The sequence below is a fragment of the Varroa destructor genome, unplaced genomic scaffold, assembly GCF_002443255.2.
Source record: "Varroa destructor unplaced genomic scaffold, Vdes_3.0 BEIS01000001.1, whole genome shotgun sequence".
Taxonomy (NCBI): Eukaryota; Metazoa; Arthropoda; class Arachnida; order Mesostigmata; family Varroidae; genus Varroa; species Varroa destructor.
In genome coordinates, this window is record NW_019211454.1 from 53009303 (window position 1) to 53029542 (window position 20240).

Genomic DNA, 20240 nt, shown 5'->3' on the forward strand with positions numbered 1-20240 from the left:
TAACGTCATTGGCAAAAATACAACTTTTAAAAAAGTTTTCATTAAAACTTCTACTAAATGTACCACAATACAGAAAGGGTCAGCAACATACCGCCACACCGAACTATTATGATATACGCCTCATGAGCTGTCTACATTTCAAATTCCTATCGTATAGCAAGATTACTAACGCACGAAGCAAAGTGTGCCGGGGGTTGATGCACACTGTTGAATTGGCACATTCATGTTATCAAGTGTAGGATGTCCTAAAACTATTTATTGAACAGCTCTGATCAATAACCACTACAGGCAAATTACACTGAGCAGATGCAATGGGAACGAGACGATTATTGTGCTCGTTAGCTCGTACTCGGGGACTCAGCGGGTTTCAACACACTGGTCAGTGCCTGTTGGATGTCTGGGTAGAACCAGATAGGCCGTCGTAATGCAAACAACGATGCCACCGTCTGTTCCATTAGAAAAAGCCGTGGCAAAGTGATGGATGTCACTGCAACGGGGTGGAGATATTCCATGTCAAGTACAATGTAATTGTAACTCAACAAAAAACTCAAAGAACTTTAGCCCCATGGTTTGATTTTTGGAAATGGCACAGAATCTCCATATAGTATGCTCCTGTCGGAGATAAAAACTAGTAAGAACGAGATCGTGTACTAAATGACGCATCTCTGAAATCGGGAATCTCTGTAGGATAATGCTCTTTTTACTAGGTAACATTATCGTTGAAAATAAGCAGCAAAAGTGTTGCAAACTGTAGTCATGCTTTACTGCGGTTCTATAGGTGTTTAATACAGACCTCTGGGACAAATGTTCATGTTTCAACAGGAACTAAGCTGATTGTTCGTTTCCTAATGGTTGATATAGCTAACATAGCTAAGACGAATGAGATCCCGACGTATCCTTTAGCAGGCTTGGGCGTCACGGGCCCTGGCAGAGCTGCGTCACTGCCTGAGTACCGATCGACCGACCGCCCCCACCGCCGCCACACGGGCTCTTGAAATGCTTCCGTCCAATGGCTAGCGTTCTATATCCATCCGCACCGGCACGTCAGTGCTACGTCTTGCTATGAGAGGTTGAGTTGCCAATAGTACTCAACTCTGCTTAACCAAGGTAAAAGCAGGTCCGGAAAAGACGCATCATAACTCTGGCGCCCGCCGACGCACCACTCAAGAACCCTACGAGCTGGGTCAGACCTTTCCACTTGCCTCTTTTACTCAGTGGTCAGGAATTGTGGTGGCAGATATAAAAGTCTGTGACGCCATGTGCGGGGTCAGAGTGCTGGCTTGGCAGCGTAAGTGTTTTGCGTTACTTTGATCCGTTTTCGATCGTGAGTCCCATTCAATAAACAGCCTCCTGCAATACCTCTTAAGGTTCCTTGCAGTTCCCACAGCCAATGGATATACGAAAATGATAGTTTCTTAAGTGAAGTTTGTGTGCAGCGGTCATTGGAAGTACCTGTTCAAGTACATAAATAACCAGATTTTCGACTTTTCGTTCATCTGAAATTGCTAGACCCAAAGATGGCTGAAGTTCCAGCTCCCCTAGTTAATATCAACGAGAGCCTTCTTGAATTTGTGAGCTAAGAGAATGTTCATTATGATCTGAAACCAACGAGATACTGGATTTTATTTTACCACGTATCCACCGCGCACCACTTATGGGAGTACAATACGATCGCTCCTTTCCAATGTAATGCAAAATCAAATGTTGATATCTCGTTTTGACAACACTGCTTAGAACATTGTTCGTATGCACCTATATAATCTGAATATATAACCATAATGACGCTATCTTGTCATCAGTCCAAATTACGGATATAATAACGCTGATTTTTTACAGGTAGGCCACTAACTCTCAGGCGCAATCACTTCTTTTTGTGTTCCTGTTTTTCATTGTGATCAAACGAGTTAGCGGGCACTAAAAAGACAAAATGGCCGCTCAAGACCCTGATCCTACTGAATTTCTCTACGTCTCTGCGGAGATGAAGAGAAAGGACGCTACGAAACCGTATGATGGCAAAAAAATGACTTGGGTCCCCGATGAGAAGGAGGGCTTTATTCTTGGCACGATTGACTCGATGGAGGGTGACAAAGCCGTCGTCGACACCCCCGGAGGCAAAAAAACTTTTAAAAAGGACCAGCTTCAGCAAGTCAATCCCCCTAAGTACGAGAAGTGCGAGGACATGTCTAATTTGACATATCTCAACGACGCGTCTGTACTTCACAATCTGAGAGAACGCTACTACGCTAACTTAATTTATGTGAGTATTGAAGGTGCCCTAATATAAAGAACCATAGGGTTAGAGAGAGATCTGGAGAAAGATAACAAAAAAAAGAAACAAATTAAAAAAAAAACAAGGAGGCTAATTTTTAGTTTGAATTTGTCATCCGTGGTTTAAAACTAAGTATATTTGGCGTTCACTAGACGTACTCGGGTCTCTTCTGCGTCGCCATCAACCCATACAAGAGGTTCCCCATCTATACCCCTCGTGTAGTCATGATCTACAAGGGCAAGAGGAGGACTGAAGTGCCACCCCATGTATTCGCTATTTCGGATGGCGCTTACATGCACATGCTCACGGACAATGAAGATCAGTCTATGCTTATTACGTTAGTATATATATACATATATGGAAATTCACAACTTGCCTGAATAATGTCGAACTGTAATTCAATATATATGCATGATAATTGACTAAGTTCCGAACCGATCCACATCTAAACCTTAATGTTTTAGGCTTACCTGTATTTTTGGCTTTTTGCATGCCTTTACATTACTTACATCCTTGTTTGTCTACAGCGGTGAGTCCGGAGCCGGTAAGACCGAAAACACGAAGAAAGTAATCTCGTACTTCGCCAACGTTGGCAAAAGTGATAGGAAGGCAGAAGCTGACAGCAACAAGCCATCGCTTGAAGACCAGATTGTGCAGACTAATCCTGTACTTGAAGCTTTTGGAAATGCTAAGACCGTGCGTAATGACAATTCTTCACGATTTGGAAAGTTTATTCGCATACATTTCGGTCCCTCTGGAAAATTGGCTGGAGCTGATATCGAAACCTACCTGCTTGAGAAAGCTCGTGTCATTTCACAGCAGCCTCTTGAGCGTTCTTACCACATCTTCTACCAGTTGATGTCTGGCAAAATCCCTGGACTGAAAAAGAAACTTCTCCTTTCAAACAACATCCATGATTACTACTACGTGTCCCAGGGTAAAACGGAAATCCCTAATGTCGACGATGGTGAGGAAATGAGCCTGACCGATGAAGCTTTCGATATTCTAGGCTTCACTCCTGAGGAGAAAGAGGGTGTGTACCGCATCACTTCTGCTGTTATGCATTTTGGTACTATGAAATTCAAGCAAAGACCCCGCGAGGAGCAAGCTGAAGTTGACGGCACGGAAGAAGGCGAAAATGTTGCTAAGCTACTTGGACTTGATGCGGTAGAACTGGCCAAAAACTTGACAAAACCCAGGATTAAGGTCGGTACCGAAATGGTGACTAAGGGGCAGAATCAGACTCAAGTTATTTCTGCTATCGGTGCTTTGTCTAAGGCGATGTTCGATCGCACATTTAAATTTCTGGTAAACAAATGTAATGATACCCTTGACACCAAGCAGGCTCGTAAACACTTCATCGGTGTACTTGATATTGCCGGTTTTGAGATTTTCGACTACAACGGCTTCGAGCAGCTCTGCATCAATTTCACCAATGAGAAACTGCAACAGTTCTTCAACCATCACATGTTCGTACTAGAGCAAGAAGAATACAAAAGGGAAGGCATCGACTGGGTATTCATCGACTTTGGCCTTGATCTGCAGGCTTGCATAGAACTGATCGAAAAGCCCATGGGTATTATGTCTATCCTAGAAGAGGAGTCAATGTTTCCTAAGGCTACCGACAAGACCTTTGAAGATAAGCTAAACAGCACCCACCTTGGAAAGTCGGCTCCGTTCCAGAAGCCTAAGCCACCGAAAAGTAAGGAAATTGGTCCTGCGCATTTTGCTATTGCCCACTATGCCGGCACCGTATCCTACTCTATCACTGGCTGGCTTGAGAAGAATAAGGATCCTCTAAACGACTGCGTCGTCGATCAGTTCAAAAAGGGCAATCTGCCGTTGTTGCAAACTATATTTGAAGACCATCCCGGACTTGGCGGCGACACAAAGGCTGAGGGTGGCGGCAAAGGTGGCCGCAAGAAAGGGTCTGGTTTCCAAACCGTGTCTGGACTGTATCGAGTAAGTTGACCGAAGAATTTTAAACGTTCGACCATATCAGAAAAGAAGTGTCTATAAGAGTCGCATTGCGGTGCTATTCGCGTACGATGTTTCAAAATGATGTTAATAGTTGGATCGTTTGTCAGCACCTTTATTATATCATGTTCTCAATTGTGTGAATCAACAGGAACAACTGAATAAGCTGATGCACACCCTACATTCGACGCATCCACACTTCGTACGTTGCATTATCCCCAACGAGTTTAAGCAACCTCGTGTCATTGACGCCCACCTCGTTATGCACCAACTGACTTGCAACGGTGTGCTTGAGGGAATTCGTATTTGTCGTAAAGGCTTTCCCAACAGGATGGTATATCCTGATTTCCGTCAACGGTGAGTCCAACATTATGTCCTAAGAATAGTAATTATATTCGTTTGCACCTCACGACGCATATGTTGGCAAGTTGAAATGAAATGTTTATTTTACAGTTATAAAATCCTTGCTCTCAACGCGACGCCAGCAAACTATGCCGCTGGAGGGAAAGAGTCTAGCTTCATGCGGGTCAATCTCAACAAACACGACTTCCGTTGTCCTCTCACTGAAGTAGGAAATTAACTTGCCGTATGTCACTATCTATTCACAGTTATACAATTCTTGCCGCTGAGGAGGCCAAGAAACACTCCGAGGCGAAGGATTCTTCAATCGCTGTTATCTCTAACATTGGTCTTGACAAGGACGAGTACAGATTCGGCAGCACCAAGGTAGAACGCCGACGCACAAAGGACCTTTACTTTTCTTAAATTTTTTTTCCATGACGTACAATCTTTCCGGAATTTTCCACAATTTGCAAACCACTAACATTTTTATTAAAAGGCCTTTAAGAGCGAAATCATTTTTGTTTCGTTTGCAGTCACTCAACCAGAGAGCTCTAGTGTTTTGTGCCTAATGTGATCGGACGTTTTAACACTAATATAACTTCATGAGCTCGGTTATCATTTTAGGTATAGTTCTTGGCCTTACTTTTGTTCCTTTATACTCTATGAAAACTACACAGTAGTTGCAAGCTAGAACTCCTAAATTCATTACAGAAACCTAACATGTATTGTCCTTCGGTTTTTAAATTCGCTAAACATCTGTCTTAGGTCTTAGCCTTTACTCGTATGGCATGCCTTTCAGTATGAATGATATTTCATACACACGCAGTTGATTCACGGTATGCTTGTATCTGGATCGTATGCCGCGTTTGAGTTTTTATAAATATGAAACACACGTTCCTCGTAGGTCTTTTTCCGTGCCGGTGTCCTCGGTCGTCTCGAGGAAATGCGCGACGAACGTTTAGCTAAGATCATGACGATGATTCAATCAGCCTGCCGGTGGTACCTCTGCAAAAAACACTTCCAGAAGCTCAAGGAACAACGGTACGTAGATTTTTTATTCTAATTTTTATAACGATAATATATACATTTTTATACATCAAGTTATAATAAAAAATACTTCATCACAAATATACAACAAGACATCTTGTCATGCGTAAGAATTTAATAATGTGCAAAATTGCACGTAAAAAACTCACTAATATCCAATATATCACATATTTTTTCTTGCAGACTCGCACTGCGCGTCTTACAGAGAAACCTTCGTCAGTTCGCTCAAATGCGCAATTGGGCATGGTGGAAACTTTTTGTCAGGGTTAAACCTTTGTTAAACATGACTAAGGCTGAGGACGAGCTTAAAGGTAGGCGACGTGGTCAGGCATTAAAAAGGCAATTAATTATAGTCTATAGAAGATGCAGGTATAGGTATTCGAGGAATCACATGGATACATTTTTCAAATCAAATGATTACAATATACTTTTACAGCTTTGGAGGAGAAACTTAGAGCGGAACAAGAAAAATTCTCCAAAGAAGAAAAACTGCGCAAGGAGCTCGAGTCCCAGAACCTTAAGCTTTTGCAAGAAAAAAACGAGCTATTCTTGCAGCTTGAATCGGAGCGCACAGGCGCCGGTGATATAGAACAGCGCCTTAACAAGACGCTAGCTCAAAAAAATGAAGTCGAACGTCAGCTGCGCGAAATGGAGGAACGCTTCCATAAGGAAGAGGATAATGCTAATAAACTAAATCAATCCAAGAGGAAACTTGAAAACGAGATTTCCGCTCATAAGAAGGATATCGAAGATTTGCAGCTTTCTTTGCAAAAGGCCGAGCAGGACAAGCAATCCAAGGACCATCAGATTCGTAATTTAAATGACGAAATAGCACATCAGGAAGAACTTGTTGCCAAGTTGAACAAGGAAAAGAAGGCCTTGCAAGAGCAAGGAGGTAAGACTATGGAAGACCTGCAGGCCCAAGAAGACAAGGTTAATCATCTGAACAAGGTAAAAACGAAACTTGAGCAAACCCTTGATGAGCTGGAGGATTCCCTTGAGCGTGAGAAGAAGATACGTGCTGATCTTGACAAAGCAAAGAGGAAGGTTGAGGCCGACCTCAAGCTTGCTCAAGAAGCGGTCATAGATCTAGAAAAAAACAAGAAAGAGATGGAGCATGCTATTCAGCGTAAAGATAAGGAGCTCGCTGCTTTGGCAACTAAGCTCGAAGAGGAGCAATTTCAGATCAGCAAACTACAGAGGCAGATCAAGGAACTACAGCAGCGTATTGAGGAACTTCAGGAAGAACTTGAGGCCGAGCGTCAGGCCCGTTCCAAAGCCGAGAAGCAGCGTGCCGACCTCGCCCGAGAGCTTGAACAGCTCTCGGAGCGCTTGGAGGAAGCTGGTGGAGCAACATCCGCTCAGATCGAGCTTAACAAGCGCCGTGAGGCTGAACTCGGCAAACTTCGTCGAGATCTCGAGGAAGCCAACAACCAACATGAGCAAATCGTATCCGCCCTTCGTCAGAAGAGTAGCACGACTGTAGCAGAACTTAGCGACTCAATCGACAACCTAAACAAAAGCAAGGCCAAGTAAGTTAATGGTGTAACTATATTTTCCTGGCATACCTACTGCAGTTTACCTATTTAAAAGAAATCTTCCTAAAACGCTCGACAAGGCACTTAGCCAGCATACGATTAAGGTCGATGATAATAGATTCTCGCAATCGACAATGCGAGAACGTACAATAAAAAAAATAGTGGTGTCACAGACGACTTACTGCACTATTGAACGCACCATCTCGTGGTAACTACAGGGCACTTGCCAACAAAAAAGACCAACCTTCCCAGTCATCCTAATTGCACATTTGATCCCGTCCTTATCATATTCTCTTTTCAAGGCTTGAAAAGGATTGCGCCGGATACAAGGCCCAGGCGTTAGATTCTCAGTCCTCTCTGGACCATGCACTGAAGCTTCAGGTACATTACGCCAATTTAATTCTCGCATTATGTTCAGTTTCTGAACTTATGTGAAACGTACGTTTTAGTTAAAAATTTTACATCTTGTTCTGGAGAAGATAACCTTTATATACATATATCTATTGCTGACACTTAAACGGCAGTGTATAACGTCTATCATGTATGATCATTAGGCCAATGCCGAGCGCCAAGTTAAGATGCTAGAAGTACAGCTGCAAGATATCCAGTTCAAGCTTGACGAATCGAATCGAACGGTAAATGATTTTGATGCCGCAAAGAAAAAGTTGGCCCTGGAAAACTCCGAGCTACAGCGTCAGCTCGAGGAAGCCGAAAGTCAAATCAGTCAGCTATCTAAGCAGAAGGCGGCCCTTGCCAGCCAGGCGGAGGAAGCTAAACGCTCGGCTGACGATGAGAATAGGGTATGCATAGGAAAAGCATTATTTTCTTAAATCTGCATGTGTTTAGCTGAGTCGAACGTATTTATGGATGGTCATATGATGCAGGCGAATAGTAATATTCATTGTGTACCTGTTATTTTTAGGAGCGTTGCGCAATTCTCGGAAAGTACCGTAATATCGAGCATGACCTTGACAACATTCGCGAAACTCTGGAGGAGGAGCAGGAAGCCAAAGCTGATCTGCAGCGACAACTGTCCAAAGCCAATGCTGAAGCTCAACTTTGGAGGTCGAAATACGAATCTGAAGGTCTTGCTCGTTTGGAAGAACTGGAGGAATCTAGGAAGAAGCTGCAAATCAAATTACAGAGCGCCGAGGAGCTGATTGAAGGTCTTAACGCGAAGTGTTCTGGCCTCGAGAAGACGAAGAATCATCTGCAAGGAGAGATCGACGATATGCAGGCCGAGGTTGATCGCGCTCAGCAGTTAACTGCTCAGCTTGAAAAAAGGCAGAAATCATTCGACAAGGTCATTGCCGAATGGAAGGCAAAGACCGACGATCTCGCCGCCGAGCTGGATGCCTCTCAGAAGGAATGTAGGAACTATTCCACCGAAGTGTTCAAGCTTCGTGCTGTCTACGATGAGTCCCAGGAACACTACGAGGCTGCTAAGCGAGAGAACAAGAACCTCCAAGACGAGCTCAAAGATCTCCTTGACCAGCTTGGTGAGGGTGGTAGATCTGTTCATGAGCTCGAGAAGGCTCGCAAGAGGCTCGAGTTGGAGAAAGACGAGCTCCAACACGCCCTCGAAGAAGCTGAGGCTGCACTCGAGCAAGAAGAAAATAAGGTTGGTTGGTACAAATTTTTCACGTAAAAAGTTTATTTTTATAATATTCAAAGAGTCAACAAAACGTCAGTACTTGAAAACTGCTAATTTTTTAGTTGTCTTTCTAAAAAGTGTTTTCTTTCCCAGGTGCTTCGCGCTCAATTGGAGCTTAGTCAGGTACGTCAGGAGATCGAGCGCCGCATTCAAGAGAAGGAGGAGGAGTTCGAAAATACTCGCAAGAACCACCAACGCGCCCTTGATTCTATGCAGGCTTCCCTTGAGGCTGAGGCCAAGGGTCGCGCTGAGGCTCTCCGGTTGAAGAAAAAACTCGAATCCGATATAAACGAGCTTGAGATCGCTCTTGACGGAGCCAACAAAGCCAATGCTGAGGCTCAAAAGACCATCAAGAGGTACCAGCAGACGATTAAGGACATGCAGATACAAATTGAAGATGAGCAGAAGGCCCGTGATGAGGCTCGTGACCAGTATGCCAATGCTGAACGTCGCGCCAACCAGCTTCATGGCTCCATTGAAGAGACTAAGCAGCTTCTGGAACAGTCTGAACGAGGGCGCCGATCTACAGAAGGCGATTTGATTGAGCTTCGTGAGCAACACGCTGAACTGGCTGCCAACAACGCTTCGCTTGGCATGGTCAAGAGGAAGCTTGAAGACGAGATGGCCGCTCTTCAGGCCGATCTTGACGAGGTGATTAATGAGTGCAAGGCGTCAGAGGAAAAGGCCAAGAAAGCCATGGTTGACGCTGCTCGTCTAGCCGATGAGCTCCGCGCCGAACAGGAGCACGCTTCTTCTCAGGAGAAGATACGCAAGGCTCTCGAAATTCAAATGAAGGATCTCCAGATCCGTCTAGATGAGGCTGAGGCTGCTGCTCTTAAGGGAGGCAGGAAGCTCATTGAAAAGCTCGAGCACAAGTGCCGCCAGCTGGAGTCTGAGTTGGAAACTGAGCAACGCCGCCATGGCGATGCTGCCAAGAATGCCAGGAAGGGAGAACGCAGAATTAAGGAGCTGCAGTTCCAGGCCGAAGAAGACCGCAAAAACCACGAACGTATGCAGGAGCTCGTCGATAAGCTGCAGCAGAAGATCAGCACTTATAAGCGACAGATCGAGGAGGCTGAGGAGATCGCTGCTATGAATCTGGCCAAGTATCGCAAAGCCCAGCAGGAACTTGAAGACGCTGATGAACGTGCCAATCTCGCCGAGCAGACCGTTGCCAAGCTCCGGGCCAAAAATCGTTCCTCAGTCAGCATGGCACGCGAGTAAATGAATCCAAACCGATGCTGCTTAATTGTCGCAACATAATATTAGCTGTAGAAAAGGCATGAGCGTAATTCGGGTCTGGCAAAGGGAGGCAATCACCCTATTTTATTTCGATAATATCGAACGCTGACGACAATTAGCCAGGCCCGGTGTCACAATATTGCCCTTATCAGCGTTTGCAGAACGAAGCGAGCGATTGACATTTTAAAAGAAAAAGAATGTGACCCAATAAATATCATTCACCGCTATCACTTGTTGAACAGAACCTTCTGTGAACTTCTTTGCAAAGCTAATAAGTAAAAAGTATAATAGGAAGTTTAAAGCTTAGTAAGATAAATGAAAACTCGTTAGCCGAAAAGTCACAAAAACGATTTTTTGAGGTTGCGAACAACATGATAAAGAAAGAGCCGAAATTCTGTATAGAATAGACTTGAAACATTTTCTAAATAAGAACGTTTCACTTGCAAGCAACCTAATAGGTATAACAGTTAACAACTAAATTAACATAAAATTAAGCTATTGATTCGTTGATTCGGGATAGGAGATTAATTCCTAGTTGCGGATACTTAAATGGTAGAAATTCAATTAAGGATAGACGTAAAATCCGTGTAAGATGTTTAAAAAAAAAGTATTGATTTAATTAGAAAATGCATACTAAGTCTCTGTATCATTATATTGAGAATTATCTCTCTGTAATATGATAAAGTAACGGACAAAAAGAGTATCAAATATTTAAATAAATAACTGTTTTCGCACTGCATATATATATGGGTCAATTTTGCATATAAATATACAGCATTTTCTAAGAGAAGAAGGACTTGTCGTTATAAATTTATCCTGCGAACTTCATAAAAAGAAGTACAGTAGTACGTTAGGCTGGAATATTTGTTTAGTGCCGAAGTTTTGCAAAAGCACTTATAAATTACATTATTATGGAAGAAGGGAATTAGGTAACCTCTTATACGTTCAAAAGTTTGCCTTTTCTAAGGCTCAACAAAGCAACTATGTCCTGTTGTATCACTATTTCAAGAAAAAAAGCAGGGATTAGAACAAAAGTAGCAATAGAAGAAGGAAAATTACACCTGTTGAGGTGACTTTTGTTAATTTCAACGTAACGTAGCTTGAAAATTGCAACAATATTACCCTTTCAAACTCTACAGAAATAGCTGTCAAGGTCATTCACATTAAAAATCATAAATACGGCTACGAAGAATGGTCCGTCGAAGCACGTGACCTTCACCTTGATTCGAGTAGGTCACGTGTCTTGGGTGATGACTTGACAGTTATTGTACCATACATTCAGAGAATGCTAAAGAAATATGGCCAGTGGATTTGAGTGTGTAGGCGGGCGGTCTTGCCTGAAGGATAGGCCTGTTAGAGTCTGGAAAAGAAAACATTAGACGGTTGTGAGCATAAAACCTAGACCTGTTGCAGCGGAACCTCGTCGCTCTAGGTAGCCCACTAAATGCAGTCATAGATCATGTTAGGTCCACCCACGATACGCATATATTGCACACAGATTTATCAACGCCTTGAGGCTTTCATCTAGCCAACCGATTCTAGCCTATTTGACAGCTAACAAGTCACGCACAAACAAGACGACGACGGAGGTGCTGATGTTTATGAGGACTCTGAGAAACATGTAGTGGGGGTGGATATAATCGTGGGAAGAAATGTGATCGATGCATCGTTTTAATGGCTCCTTTTGATTTGTTCTCTAATGAATAACTATATAAAATATATAAAAAAAAGAAAAAAAAAACTATATATATATAAACGCAACTGTACTCTTTATGTATATATATATATATATAAACAGTACAGCTGCTTTAAATTTGTATATTTGGATCCGAGAAGATCACATGTGGCACAGGACCACACCGAAATCTGTCGCTTGAATCGGATAAATCCTCAACTTTAGCTGTGTCGATTTGAAAAATCTGCATTGAAGTCTGGGAGTCGATCCCAGGGTGCCTTTTTTGTCAGCGAAATGTTATAACTATTATGTTGTTACATCGTGGCATAAATGTCAAAATTTTTCTAGGCTCTCTGCCGCAATTCACCGTCTTCTTTGGGTCAACTGTTTGTCGTAGATGGCATAACTAGAACAAAAATTAATTAAATTAGCAATGTTTTTAAATGTTGACAAAATATGTTTGCTGTAGCATATAAAAATAGGTAAAAGACAAATCTCGAAGCTACAGAAAACGGCTATAACCACTGTTTCTTTGCCGCAAATGCTTCTAACATCATAATGCTTGACCTTTTTATTTTTTCTCCATTTGTTTTAGTCCTATAGTACATTTTACGTACCGGTAAGGTGACACTGCTATAAAATGTTATCCAAGCATTGTAATGTCTCCATATTCTTCGTGATCGTAAATTTCCTAAACCAGCTTGTTAGGCTACTATATGAATTCAAAACACACACACTTGTGTGCTTTGAAAATCCCTGCTGTGCCTGTTTGTGACTCGCTTTGGCTGCTCACGCATTCCTGTCCATTCAGAAAAATATCTAAGAACTGTTTAAATGTATAAGGCGTGTGTCTGTAAAGAGGTTCGACACGTTTGCAAAGGGACCTATTCGATAAACACAGCGAGTTCCTGCCTTCTTCCCCATTCTTCAGCTATGGCGCCAGCCACCACCGCACAACAACAACGAGAAGATAACCAGCGAAGAAAGATTGTCGTTCTTGCATCGCCTTGTCTCTGCCATGAGTCGCTGTTGCTGAGCGAGGGCTCCACTGAAATAATATGCACGAACGACCAGCTGTAGCTGGCGTGGTCATCGTTGGCTGGGGAAGCCAGCTGCAGAGTGAAGACCAGCTTCGACGACCGGCCAGTAATAGGAGCCACTGTGGTAGCACCGATAACAGCAATAGATCATGCACTATCTGTCGTTGTTAGTAAATAGCTGGGCAGTATTAGGCTTAAGACTCTTTCTTGTGCTAATATGCTCTCCAGCTTGTAGGTTCAAAAGATAGGGCCCCGTCCGCGTTCGGCTCACCAGAAGCCAATTCAATCACCAGCAGTGACTCGTACCTCCTTAATCAAGGGACTAACTACTGTCCGTGGTTAGCCAGAGAAACACAAATCGCGCGAGCCATTATACTCCATAGGCAAAATATTCCCGCAAAGAACGACAGACAAACAGACAGAAAGGAAGAGCGGCACTGGAATATTAAGCAGCTTTTAAAAACTTCCAAGAGAGCCGTTATGAATGGGTTGCTAGGAAGTTAGCTAGATAAGACTTATACCGTTGTCTACTACCGGCGTCTGAAAGAAAAAATGGCACTAGAACAGCGCCGGTACTCGATGTTTTTCGCTCGTCGCAGGATGTCTATAAGCAAACTACGCGACTGACTAGGCCTAGAGACAGTACAATAGTCAGTGGGCCCATCGAATGTGGCCAGAAAGACCAGGGAGAAGGCATAGAAAACACCTTAGCTTCAATAATAGACACACGAATTGTTCTTTACCGACTCAACGCCAGCCAGTGCATGCACAATGCACCAACTGTGCTGGTCTGGGGACAGAGGCATTACGCCGTAGTTGCATTGATTCTTTTGAAGATGTACTCCAAAGCGACTTTCATAAGCAAGAAACGAACAAATGCCTAGATGTACGTAGCCTAGATGTTTCGCAGTCGGGCGAGCTGGCGAGACTTTTGTATTTTGCCCGTCATTTGTTTAGTTCGATTATCGAAAAAGTAAGGATCTTCTTAATTTGTTACTAGAATGTAGCGCGATAGGAGAATTTGGCCTATTCTATCGAGGGCCATTCTTGTGGTCATAACATACTGAGTATTAAACACTACCAGAACTAACGCGCCGCCATAATGACCTATTTAAATATGACTGATGAGATTATCTCGGAGCAAATGACATTGGTCTGGTTGGGTTATTGTGCGAAACATGATAATCATAATAAGAATAGGAAGGGAAGGAATAATAAGAATAAGAAGGGTCAGCGATTATAAAACTGACTAGCTTTTCTGTAGGGTAATACTGTGATTTCTGCTACGATGCGTTTGCAGTAAATAGTCGATACCGCAAATATCGGTATTTAGTCAAGAACTAAACCTCTATAGACGAAGCTCTATGAGAGACTAAATAGCACTTTTGATATTGTATAATCTGTCTCCCTATCGCAGTATAGACGGACTGTTTGAAAGTAGTAGACCTGCTATACCCACTCACTAATGTATAACTAAAAGGATTGAGTAATATGGGTCACAGATCAACTTGAACATTACGATTTGTCTTCAAATTAGATTCTTATTTGTTTATTTCTTGAACATATATCTGGGAACAAATCGGTAAGTAACCAATAGAAGGAATATCTCAAAGTCGCTTGCAGGAGGAAGGCCAAGACGACTAAATGTGATAAAAGTATGATTTTTGCTGTTTCAAGCAGCCGAAAGGGTAACCTAGTCGGTGAACCTGGGTTAGTGCCCACATAGTCTCGTGTTGAGCATAAGCGGGTTGGTTGAACAAGCACATTAGGCTTGAATATAGTCGATGTAATAGACAGCCTTGAAGCAGCACCATATGTTTGTGGACAAACGCAGCAAAGACGGGACATAGGGACCGAGAATATTCAGATACAGTCGCTACTTCAGGTGGGTCTTGAAGCGGCCGCGATGGGCCAGTTGAATCGGCTGCGTAATCCCTTAACAGCCGACCTTTTGTCAGACATGTAGCGCACAATGCATTCTATTGACATGGCTAAGCGAGACCCGCGTGGTGGCACGATGCATATTAGTCGGGAAATTCGCCACAAGCTCAGTCCAAAAGAAATGCGAGCAGCCTGGAAAAAGCCTCAATGGCATTGAATATCAAATGCCAACCCAATGTTTCAAGAAACCTCAACGTGTCTGTATTCAGTCCCGCCATTCCATAAATTGTGATTATTTTTAACTACAGAGAAAATACTTAAGAGTTGCGAAATATTAAGCTTGTTCGAAGACACAATACCATTCTAAAGATACTCACTTCTCAAGTTATAGGGTTATGCTTAAAGCATGATTCCTGTTACGCAGGTACTGCTGGTTAAATAAAAGCTCCCATTTATCTAATAGGCAACATAGTATAACGATCTTCATTTTTTTCATATATATATATATATATTTCCCTTTTGAATAAATACGAAGTATGCCACGTCAGAGAAACTTATAGTGAATTACAGCCAACTTACGGCGTTTGCCTACGTCTGTTTCGTTGATATGTACATTTTATTTGATTTTTATAGAAGTACACGGTTAATCATATCTATAATAGCTATAATTTTTTAACTTTATGTGCTGTCTAATAGAATTTAAACACAGTTTCTCATGCAATTATGTTAAGCGCAATTATTTATGCAATACGCAGAAGTATACTTCTGTACATTTGATGATATATTAGCAAGGACACTGGTGGCATACCTTTAATCATTAAGGCCATGACTGAAGGCAAAAGAAAAACTTAGTACACATTTCCATTACTTTATCAGAATTAAGTTACGCTATACCATAGACAGTTTTAAAACTACAATTATTTATGTTATATATATATATATATAAGCTAGTTCCTAATAGAGGAAGTATCAAAACAGGGAAAGAAACAATAATATACAGACGATTTTCCAACTTGTTTAAAGGGACTTCTCGTACCGTGGTAGGTACATTTGATAGGGTACGCAACAAACATATCTGTAAGATAAAGTACTGTGCAGTCCAAATAAAAACGCCAATATATTTTGTGTGTAATTTATTTTATTACGTTTTCTAGTATAGATTCGTTAATATATGTCTAACCACTAGTTATGTTAGTAGATTTTTCAGCTTGAATTAAAAATGATTCTAACCAACTTCTTGCTAATCATTAATACTTGATTGTGGACTGCTCACACCCAGATACTTGACTTATTAAAAAATATCAAGGCGATCCCCCTGAAGGCAACGATAAGCCATCTGAAAACGCCAAATCACACTCGCAGCTTCATTCATGAAAATGATTGGTATTATATAATAATAAAAAGATCATCAACTGACAGTTAACTCAAATACGAAGACATCAGATATATATGCATATATATATATATATGGAAAGCACTAGCGTGGGGCTCTCTTCGAGCTTTCGTCTGATTCGTGGCAAGCTATGTCAGGTGATTACTGCAGGTTTCTCTATGCGCGATTTACCTACAGAGCGCTTATTTCATTGCTCGCATTGTCATTTCCCTCACCGCTGCTCGAGCCCTACCTAATGCCACCTAGAACACAACCCTACACTGGAAATACATAAATATTGGTAATATATTTATAATTAATAGATTTAAATAAATCGAAGAGATACATTTTTCTTGAATTTTTTTCCCCCCAGAAAGACGCTGTCGGTTACCTTTGATACGTTCGGAACCGATCCTTGCTGGTGCCAGCTGACCATTGATTGCACAATGTCATTTTCATTGAAGATGGTCAACGGCGCGAGACAACCGGAAAGCTACAGCCCCAAAGAGTCGTCTCTGTTTTAGGCTATAGTATAACTAAATGCCGACGAAAGTTCTTGGACTAGGCTCAACCGGCCGCTCTGCCGCTATCAGATGCAGGGATGGTATTCAGATTAGCAATAGGCAAGACGCCGTCAAGCGCTTCTCAATTAGTTTGACAAGCCCCATAAATGTAGACACCGACCATTCAAGAACCCGTTATCGGAACCCTCTCTACTTTGTTGAAGGAATCACACAGCAGGTATAAAAGGACATTAGAGCTGGGAACGATCTCAGAGTGCTTGGCTTTACAGCGTAAGTGCAGTGCTTTCCTCCTAGTTCAAATCCTATCCTAAAACCCAAGCTCTGTGACGTCAACTGACACCGAGGATACATCAGGATGTCGCCAGAGCTTGGGTATCCAACGGGGCTTTTGCCCCTAGAATGAACCCATGGATACCTTGCTTACTATGTGTGCATCAGACCCTAAGCTCAACGGATCTGTTTAGCTTAACAGAATTGTTGATTCTATAACAGGCGTTCTTCAACATGGATTTGCTGTTACCAAAGTGCTGTTGGACTATCGAGATTAAAAAATAATAATGCTCTATTGAGCACTATTTGCTTAGGTGGCTAGTGAATAATATAGCTTTGCTTACACGAATCTTCTTTGGATATTCCGTAATCGATTTGAATTTCGTCTTATGAAGATTTCGATTACTAATAGAACATGTTCATAGTTAAAGCAGCAGTGCACGCATATCTCAGCGGATACAGTTTAGATATGCCTCACGCATTTTTCAACATAATTTTATACTGGCGTTAATTTTTGCTTTTCGTTCACCTAATGAATGGAAGAGTGATCGATAGTCCAAGACATACCAATCCATTGAATAGCTAAAACGTATTTCCAACAGCTTATAGATGCAGAATCCTCTACGAATGCTATTTCCTCGATGTTGTTTGCAGGTGGGCCAACGGACTCTCAGACGTTTCATCTTTTCTGGTATAGAAAAGAACCCCAGAACTAGTGGTCAAAATGGCAGCGCAAGACCCTGATCCGAGTGAGTTCTTGTACGTCTCCGCAGAAATGAAGCGGAAGGATGCTACGAAGCCGTACGATGGCAAGAAGATGACTTGGGTACCCGATGAGAAAGAGGGCTTTGTTCTCGGGAACATCGAGTCCCTTGAGGGTGATAAGGCCGTCGTCGAAACCCCCGGAGGCAAAAAGACATTCAAAAAGGACCAGCTTCAACAGGTCAACCCTCCCAAGTACGAGAAGTGCGAAGACATGTCCAATATGACTTATCTCAACGACGCTTCCGTACTGCATAACCTAAAGGAACGTTACTACGCCAACCTAATTTACGTAAGTATTTTGGATTCGCAATATAATCACAAAAATTAATAGGGTTGATGTTTAACATTCCACAACCGCTTTATAGATATTGTACGTACTCAGTTGAATATTTTTGAACATTGCATTTAATTATAAGAAGTCACGCTAACGTCCGATGAGAATCGGATTGGCTAATAGTTGCTCAATTTTTGTTCTATACAGACTTACTCGGGTCTCTTCTGCGTCGCCATCAACCCGTACAAAAGATTTCCCATCTATACCCCTCGTGTAGTTATGATCTACAAGGGCAAAAGGAGGACTGAGGTGCCACCTCATGTATTCGCTATTTCGGACGGTGCTTACATGCACATGCTCACGGACAACGAAGATCAGTCTATGCTTATTACGTTAGTATATACGCGCCTTCAACCATACACAAGCTATAAGCCCAACAAAATCTAAAACGAACTTTGGTGTCACCAGCTATCCCTATATTTTTTTGTACTATAAGACCTTCACAGAAGGTAAAAAAACTTTCCCATAAACTTTCAAAAATGCCTTTATTCTACAAAATAATTGTAAAAGTCTAGTCTCATCTGACTCCCTAAAAGGCTATTTTACCTTCTAAAAGCTTTTCCTTGGCCGACGGTCGGTCAGCTTCGAACGCTTGAACCTTTTACTGCATGAGAAACGCGAAATACACACTCTCAAGTTCGCAACCACACATGCGTCCCTCCGGCTAGCGTTGCTTACGTTTTTGTTTCCTTAAGAGACATCCCTTTTTTTTCACATTAAGCTCATATCCCCTGTATTATTCGTTCCTGTACCTTTAATAGAGTTGCAGAGTAATCTCTCGCGTTTTTTATTTGAATTGACATTGAACTTTTCATTATGGAAATCTTTTTTTTTTCGCGAAAAAATCTTCGTATTTTTTGTACGAATGTTTAGATGGCTAGATGATGTCTAGACACGTGACTTATGCATAATTACGTTTTTACACCGCCTTCGCTACAAATCAAGCATTACAGAAACATTCTAAGACCTTTCTTCAGCTCCGATTGCTGCAAACAATAATCAAAACTAGGAGGAACATAGGCATTCTATGCATCTATAAAAATGGGTACCCGCGATATATAAGTTCCTTTTTTTCGAACTGTCGCACTAATACCTTGGTTGTTAGAGTAGATTTCTTAAGTTATTGTACCCAATACCTCTCAGACAACTTCCCAATGTAAATCACTGTTTCTTTGCATTCTTAGTAACCTAGAAAAGAGCTGTCTATTATTAATCTTTCTGCGCTGTCATAAAATTCTCAAGCGAGCGCATTCGTTTTTTTAGGCACTTGCATTTGCGATAAATATTGCAACATATTGGCATTTATTAGACTTGTCGCGATTAGTAATACTCTAAATTGGCCAACCTAAGATTTGAGCTTAACTCGAGAATCACTAAAAGGCCAATTCAATTATGATAAGCAACAACTAAGTTTGGAAAACCTCCCACAGCGGTGAATCCGGAGCCGGAAAGACTGAAAACACGAAAAAAGTAATTTCGTACTTCGCCAACGTCGGTAAAAGTGACAGAAAGGCTGATGCTGATAAGAACAAGCCCTCACTTGAAGACCAGATCGTGCAAACTAATCCTGTTCTTGAGTCGTTCGGTAACGCTAAAACCACCCGTAACGATAACTCTTCCCGATTTGGTAAATTCATCCGTATTCATTTTGGCCCCACTGGCAAACTAGCCGGTTGTGATATTGAGACCTACCTGTTGGAGAAAGCTCGTGTGATATCTCAGCAGCCACTTGAGCGTTCTTATCACATCTTCTACCAATTGATGTCCGGTAAAATTCCTGACATGAAGAAGAATCTCCTGCTTTCCGACAACATATATGACTACCATTATGTATCTCAGGGTAAGGTCGAGATCCCCAACGTCGACGACGGTGAAGAAATGGGTTACACCGATGAGGCCTTCAACATTCTAGGCTTCGACAAGGATGAAAAAGATGGTGTGTACAGGATCACTGCTTCTGTCATGCACTTCGGTACGATGAAGTTTAAGCAGAGACCTCGTGAAGAGCAAGCTGAACCCGACGGCACTGAAGAGGGTGAAAAAGTCGCGAAGCTTCTGGGTACCGATCCGACTGAGCTGTACAAGAACTTGACGAAACCCAGGATTAAGGTCGGTACCGAATTTGTGACCAAGGGTCAAAGTCAGGGCCAGGTTATGTCTGCTATCGGTGCCCTGTCTAAAGCCATGTTCGATCGTCTGTTCAAGTTCTCGTCAAGAAATGTAACGATACCCTTGACACCAAGCAGGCCGTAAACACTTCATCGGTGTACTTGATATTGCCGGTTTTGAGATCTTCGACTACAACGGCTT

At 42.2% G+C, this 20240-nt stretch overlaps 2 protein-coding genes across 3 annotated transcripts; both read left to right on the forward strand.

The window, feature by feature from the left end:
- Positions 1-1267: 1267 nt before the first annotated feature.
- Positions 1268-10313, forward strand: LOC111244705 (myosin heavy chain, muscle-like). 2 transcript variants are annotated; one of them, XM_086973974.1, is made up of 13 exons: positions 1268-1288; positions 1841-2257; positions 2422-2606; positions 2797-4231; positions 4398-4603; positions 4855-4972; positions 5493-5629; positions 5819-5946; positions 6072-7167; positions 7476-7554; positions 7728-7973; positions 8096-8794; positions 8921-10313. In XM_086973974.1, exons 2-13 carry the CDS (start codon positions 1928-1930, stop codon positions 10049-10051), a joined length of 5790 nt encoding a protein of 1929 aa, XP_086830100.1. In that variant the 5' UTR covers positions 1268-1288; positions 1841-1927; the 3' UTR covers positions 10052-10313. The 2 variants fall into 2 exon arrangements, with proteins under 2 accessions (XP_086830100.1, XP_022647816.2); XM_022792081.2 differs by having other exon boundaries at positions 1270-1288; positions 1837-2257.
- Positions 10314-16735: 6422 nt separating this feature from the next.
- LOC147758806 (myosin heavy chain, muscle-like) lies at positions 16736-20183 on the forward strand. Its single transcript, XM_086974534.1, has 4 exons — positions 16736-16831; positions 17486-17885; positions 18078-18262; positions 19361-20183. Exons 2-4 carry the CDS (start codon positions 17556-17558, stop codon positions 20181-20183), a joined length of 1338 nt encoding a protein of 445 aa, XP_086830660.1. The 5' UTR covers positions 16736-16831; positions 17486-17555.
- Positions 20184-20240: the final 57 nt, after the last annotated feature.